Source organism: Schistocerca cancellata, chromosome 1 (assembly GCF_023864275.1).
Source record: "Schistocerca cancellata isolate TAMUIC-IGC-003103 chromosome 1, iqSchCanc2.1, whole genome shotgun sequence".
Taxonomy (NCBI): Eukaryota; Metazoa; Arthropoda; class Insecta; order Orthoptera; family Acrididae; genus Schistocerca; species Schistocerca cancellata.
In genome coordinates, this window is record NC_064626.1 from 822,453,743 (window position 1) to 822,460,812 (window position 7,070).

At 41.3% G+C, this 7,070-nt stretch overlaps 1 protein-coding gene across 1 annotated transcript; it reads right to left on the reverse strand.

Moving 5' to 3' along the window:
- Nucleotides 1-394: 394 nt before the first annotated feature.
- LOC126105740 (craniofacial development protein 2-like) lies at nt 395-1,039 on the reverse strand. The gene has a single exon (XM_049912344.1). It carries the CDS (start codon nt 1,037-1,039, stop codon nt 395-397), a length of 645 nt encoding a protein of 214 aa, XP_049768301.1.
- Between the last annotated feature and the right edge of the window lie 6,031 nt (nt 1,040-7,070).

The following is a 7,070-nucleotide window of genomic DNA, read 5'->3' on the forward strand; positions in this document are numbered from 1 at the left end:
TACCATATTCTTACACTTATTTTTACTATTCTGGTATTTCCTTTTACTTTCAACTTCTTGGTCTCTGTTCCATTCATGCCAGGCTTTCTTCTTTTCTTTTACTGCCTCCATCACCCTCGAATTCCACCATGGTGTTTCCTTCTCCTTTACCCTTCTGGACACTCTGCCCCAGGTCTTCTCAGCAGAGTTTACAAATGTTTCTTTGAACTTACCCCATTCCTCTTCCACATCTCCATACCCAGTGTTACGGATTTTACGCTTAAGTAACTCCTTAAACTTTTCTTGTACCAAGCCATCCTTTAGTTTCCACACTTTTCTTTTCCTTTCCCTTTCTTCCTTTATGTCTTTCAATTCATCAAATCTCATCTTTGCCAATACCATTCAATGGTCTCCATCAAACCTCTCCTGCGAGTTCAGTTACCTCCATCAACAATCTCCGATTTTTCATTTCCACCAGAAAGTAATCGATGACTGTCTTCGTCCGTCTATCATCCCATCCATATCTCGTTATCTTTTGGCTATTCTTTCTACAGAACCATGTGTTGCCCAAAAACATCCTGTTTCTTTCACAGAAATCAAACAGTTTCTCTCCTTCCTCATTTTTCCTCCCATATCCATATGGGCCAATTATCTCCTCCTTCCCTAGACTTTCTATGCCTACATGCGCATATAGGTCACTCATTACTATTGCTTCCACATCTGTATTTATGCTCTCTAATACCTCTAGAAAATCCTCTATGTTCTCTTCTTTATTTCCTGTTTGTTGTGCATATACTTGGATGAAGTCCTTCACTACATTCCTTGTCCTCAGCTGAATCCTCATCACCTTATCACTTGTGTATTCTACTGCTTCCACATATTCCTCTAGGTTTGGTTTTACTATGATACCTACTCCATTTTTGGCTTCTTGTCCAGCATGCCACTCATTTTCCTCCTTCCTCTTCCTTTCCATAAGTTCTATGTTCTCCTTTTCCATGAAGTCCATCAACTCTTTCGCCTTCCCAGTAAGGGTCATCACATTTGTGATACCCAACTTCATTGTGTTGGTGCATAGTTACCCACTTCTCACAGTTCCCCCGGCACCCCAAGAACTGCATGTGACCTGCAGGGAAAGCCATAACCTTTTCTGAGGCTAGTTTTGAAGTACCATTTCATACGTAGGCTATTATTACGGTGGGGTCGCCACTCCCAAAGGCATTTTAGAGCTGCTGCCAGCATACGTTTAGGCCGCTCCTAACATGGGGAACAGATGCCATTTGTAGCTGCCCCTCTGGAGTACAGATGCTACAGGAAGACGCTTGTAAAATCCTCTTCCGCTTTCCAACCATTGTCTGTCTTCACCTGTTACCCTGGTGAGGGGCCCTTACAGGATACTATCATCTGGAGCCAGATGGACCCAGGTTTTTTAATGAGATTGTTACTCTTCCCCCTCCTCCTTCCTCACCACTTGCAAGTTGAGGCCCCAGGCTTGGGACCAGCACTGGCTCGCTTTCTTCTGCAAAGATAACTGTGTGGTGCAGGTTGATGGCATCATTAAGTATAGTGCCACATTTTTTGGAGGAGACATGTTACCTGTACTGTCACTGGTAAACACTATGAGAGTTATTTGAACATCAATGTCAGTCCAACCCTTCAACAGCATGGATATATGGGTATGATAATTTTATGTTGCTCTTTCACACATTGCACAGCCAGTGAATGGGCTGTCTCTTTTTCAACATTTCAGAATGCTAGAATTATCAGCCATCATTTCCCTACAATCAGGCCATCCAGATTACTTGATCTTAAACTGTGTGACTTCTGGTTGTGGGGTTACCAGAAAGATGTTTCAGTTACAAACATAGTTGAACTGAAGGCATACACTGCACGCTGCATTTTGAATGTGACCCCAGAGCTACTCTGTGATGTAAGTTGTTTCTCAATTTCATTTTGTGGCAAAAAATGGTGGACAAATTATTGAACATATCTTATGCCAGCCCCATGACTATTAGAAACCAGTTACACTATGATACTTACAGTGCCATCTAGTGGAAAAATTTTTGTTAGTGGTTTTTCTTTCTACATCTATAATCTACAACCACCGTGAGGTCCATGGCAGAGGGTACATCCCAAGGTACCAGTTATTATAGTGTCTTCCTGTTCCATTCACATATGGAGTGTGGTAAGAATGATTGTTGCAAGTGAAAAATGATGAAATTCACATGTAAAAAAATTCATTTTTTCATGTTTCTGAACTTCCACTGCTATGAGTGTGAATCCTGAATCCTTCTTGGGCATGCAGACAAAGTTTCATGAATTCATTTATAAAATAAAAGTATAGACAGTGGAAATTAAAATGTCCTGCTCCATGTTGGCCTGTCTGATGTCCTACCCCCTCTTAACAGATTTTATTGGGATAGTTTACGTTTATCTTCAAGAGTCTTCCAGTTCAGCTCCTTCAGTATTTCTGAGTCAGTCTCCCACAGATTAAACAAATCTGTGACCATTCATACTTCCCTTACCTGCATATGTTCAATATCCCTCATTATTTCTATCTGATAGGGGTCCCAATATTCTAGAACTGATCACATTAGTGATTTGTAAGCAATCTCCTTTGTAAACTGATTGCACTTCTGCAGTATTCTACTGATAAACTGAAGTCTACCTCCTGCTTTACCCATAATTGAACCTATATGATCACTCCATTTCACATTCCTGCAAATTGTTACAATCAGGTATTTGTTGGCTGCTTCCAACAGTGCCTCATGGATATTATAGTCAAAGGATACTATGTTTTTTTCATTTTGTGAAGTGCAAAATTTTGCATTTCTGAACGTTTAGAGCATGGTGCCAATGTCTGCACCATGTTGAAATTTTATCAAGATCTGAAAGCTTCTTTTAAATGGTGCTTCATCATAGAACACTGCATCATCTGCAGAAAGCCTGGTTTTACTAGTAATATTGTCTGTGAGGTCATTAATGTACAACAGGAACAATGGTCCCTACACACTTCACTGGGGCACACCCAATGTTACTTCTACATGTCACAATGACTCTCCATTCAACATAACACGCTATGCCCTCTCTACCAAAATGTCCTCAATCCAGCTACAAATTTCATTTGATACCCAGTATGATTGTACTTTTGACAATAAGTGTAGGTGCAGCACAGAGTCAAATGCGTTTTGAAACTTAGGAAATACTGTATCTACCTGGTTGCCTTGTTTCATAAGTTTTCAGTACATCATGTGAGAAAAGTGCAAGTTGGGTTTCACATGATCAGTGTTTTCAAAATCAATGCTGGTTGGCTCTGAGGAGGTCATTCTGTTCAAGATATCTCATTATGTCTGAGCTTTTCTAGTGATGTTTTCTCCTAAAATGACATCATTCTGCACAGTGGCTGTTCTTTAACAGTATTTTGAAAGTGGAATTTGAATTATAATAATCTTGTACATAAACTATCAAATCCAAAGCAACCACAACATAAAATTATTCCATCTTTTACAGAATTTATCACTATATATATATATATATATATATATATATATATATATATATATATATATATATATATATATATATATATATATATACCTAAAAACAAAGATGATGTGACTTACCAAATGAAAGTGCTGGCAGGTCGACAGACACACAAACGAACACAAACATACACACAAAATTCAAGCTTTCGCAACAAACTGTTGCCTCATCAGGAAAGAGGGAAGGAGAGGGAAAGACGAAAGGATGTGGGTTTTAAGGGAGAGGGTAAGGAGTCATTCCAGTCCCAGGAGCGGAAAGACTTACCTTATGGGGAAAAAAGGACGGGTATACACTCGCACACACACACATATCCATCCACACATATACAGACACAAGCAGACATATTTAAAGACAAAGAGTTTGGGCAGAGATGTCAGTCGAGGCAGAAGTGCAGAGGCAAAGATGTTGTTGAATGACAGGTGAGGTATGAGTGGCGGCAACTTGAAATTAGCGGAGATTGAGGCCTGGTGGATAACGGGAAGAGAGGATATGTTGAAGAGCAAGTTCCCATCTCCGGAGTTCGGATAGGTTGGTGTTAGTAGGAAGTATCCAGATAACCTGGACGGTGTAACACTGCGCCAAGATGTGCTGGTCGTGCACCAAGGCATGTTTAGCCACAGGGTGATCCTCATTACCAACAAACACTGTCTGCCTGTGTCCATTCATGCGAATGGACAGTTTGTTGCTGGTCATTCCCACATAGAATGCATCACAGTGTAGGCAGGTCAGTTGGTAGATCACGTGGGTGCTTTCACACGTGGCTCTGCCTTTGATTGTGTACACCTTCCGGGTTACAGGACTGGAGTAGGTGGTGGTGGGAGGGTGCATGGGACAGGTTTTACACCGGGGGTGGTTACAAGGGTAGGAGCCAGAGGGTAGGGAAGGTGGTTTGGGGATTTCATAGGGATGTACTAAGAGGTTACGAAGGTTAGGTGGACGGCGGAAAGACACTCTTGGTGGAGTGGGGAGGATTTCATGAAGGATGGATCTCATTTCAGGGCAGGATTTGAGGAAGTCGTATCCCTGCTGGAGAGCCACATTCAGAATCTGATCCAGTCCCGGAAAGTATCCTGTCACAAGTGGGGCACTTTTGTGGTTCTTTTGTGGGAGGTTCTGGGTTTGAGAGGATGAGGAAGTGGCTCTGTTTATTTGCTTCTGTACCAGGTCGGGAGGGTAGTTGCGGGATGCGAAAGCTGTTGTCAGGTTGTTGGTGTAATGCTTCAGGGATTCCGGACTGGAGCGGATTCGTTTGCCACGAAGACCTAGGCTGTAGGGAAGGGACCGTTTGATGTGGAATGGGTGGCAGCTGTCGTAATGGAGGTACTGTTGCTTGTTGGTGGGTTTGATGTGGACAGACGTGTGAAGCTGGCCATTGGACAGGTGAAGGTCAACATCAAGGAAAGTGGCATGGGATTTGGAGTAGGACCAGGTGAATCTGATGGAACCAAAGGAGTTGAGGTTGGAGAGGAAATTCTGGAGTTCTTCTTCACTGTGAGTCCAGATCATGAAGATGTCATCAATAAATCTGTACCAAACTTTGGGTTGGCAGGCCTGGGTAACCAAGAAGGCTTCCTCTAAGCGACCCATGAATAGGTTGGCATACGAGGGGGCCATCCTGGTACCCATGGCTGTTCCCTTTAATTGTTGGTATGTCTGGTTTTCAAAAGTGAAGAAGTTGTGGGTCAGGATGAAGCTGGCTAAGGTAATGAGGAAAGAGGTTTTAGGTAGGGTGGCAGGTGATCGTCGTGAAAGGAAGTGCTCCATTGCAGCAAGGCCCTGGACATGCGGGATATTTGTGTATAAGGAAGTGGCATCAATGGTTACAAGGATGGTTTCTGGGGGTAACGGATTGGGTAAGGATTCCAGGCGTTCGAGAAAGTGGTTGGTGTCTTTGATGAAGGATGGGAGACTGCATGTAATGGGTTGAAGGTGTTGATCTACGTAGGCAGAGATACGTTCTGTGGGGGCTTGGTAACCAGCTACAATGGGGCGGCCGGGATGATTGGGTTTGTGAATTTTAGGAAGAAGGTAGAAGGTAGGGGTGCGGGGTGTCGGTGGGGTCAGGAGGTTGATGGAGTCAGGTGAAAGGTTTTGTAGGGGGCCTAAGGTTCTGAGGATTCCTTGAAGCTCTGCCTGGACATCAGGAATGGGATTACCTTGGCAAACTTTGTATGTTGTGTTGTCTGAAAGCTGACGCAGTCCCTCAGCCACATACTCCCGACGGTCAAGTACCACGGTCGTGGAGCCCTTGTCCGCCGGAAGAATGTATTATTATAGCAGAATGAAAAATTCACCTAGTGTAGGCAATAACTTTGATAACATCAACAATAATCTCATGCTTCACAAATCTTTCCACTTGTTATCTCTTCTGAACTTATCAGGTATCATATTCAGATAACAAAAATTTTTCAGTTTTCAAAATTTTCTTCTTTACATAATAAGAACAATAACAATTCATTAAGTTTTTGGAAGCATATGTACAGTAAGTGGCCCAACTGAACTACAAAGCCAAAGACATAACTATCCCCCTCCATCTGATTTTGTGTAATGCAGTGAACAGTAGATGAGATATCTATATGAGATAAACTGACTGAAATCCACTGTAGAGTCAGGACAGAGACAACAGAGTGACTGTGTGGATTTAGCAGGCAAAATAGAAAACGTATATCAGAATTTGTCAAAATTAACAGAGAAATCAATAATAAATCCATAAAACAGGAAAACCAAAACTTAAGAGCAGAGACATCTCATACTAAACAATGTTTAGAAGAAAAAGTCAAAATTCTGTAATCAATAGCAAAGTAGATGATCTGGAAAAGATGTCAATGATAATACTGATGCACACAAAAGTAATTTATTAGATATAAGTATAAAATTTGTAGAATTACATGAAAGTATTGCAACAAAAAGCTTTGTTAATAGCTGCAGACTGGTGAAGGATGTTGTCTCTATTATAAGGTTCCTGGTGAAGGAAAAATACAGCCTGCAGATGTTTCACAGAGTTGCCAAGATAATTTTTCATTAGAGATTTTGTTACGTGGGTTTCCCAGAAATTAATGCACTGCATTTTTTTTCTCAGCTGAAAACAATGCAATGAATGCAAAACATTATGTATGTATTTTTATTTGAAATGTTCTGTCTTGCACTGTAACCATTCTAATTAAAGGTGACTCTGAGATGGGTTAACTCAGCTAACAAACTCTCAAGATCTGATATTATGTGGGCCCTATGAATGAAGATATGAAGTACCCCTTCAAGTTGAGCCAGATAGTGATACCTATCAGCCTGTAAATACAAGTCACTGTGAATAAGCTTCCTATAAATGGTATGTCTCAACATATATGGATATCTTGAATGATAGATTAGACATGAATTGTGCTTTTGGCAAATTATGCATCGAGTAAGTGATGATTGATAATATTGAGGTGGCACTGAAGTCTACAGACTTTTTGCCTTATGCAGGAAGCATTTCAAACAGAATTGATCCTATTTTGCAGAAATATGATGCAAAGTAGGTTTTTCATCCACTACCTAAGATTAGGGCTCTTTTA

Bases quoted from the DNA above. Each gene is read 5' to 3' on its own strand.
- LOC126105740 (XM_049912344.1), bottom strand. From the start codon at position 1,039: ATGAAGTTGGGTATCACAAATGTGATGACCCTTACTGGGAAGGCGAAA.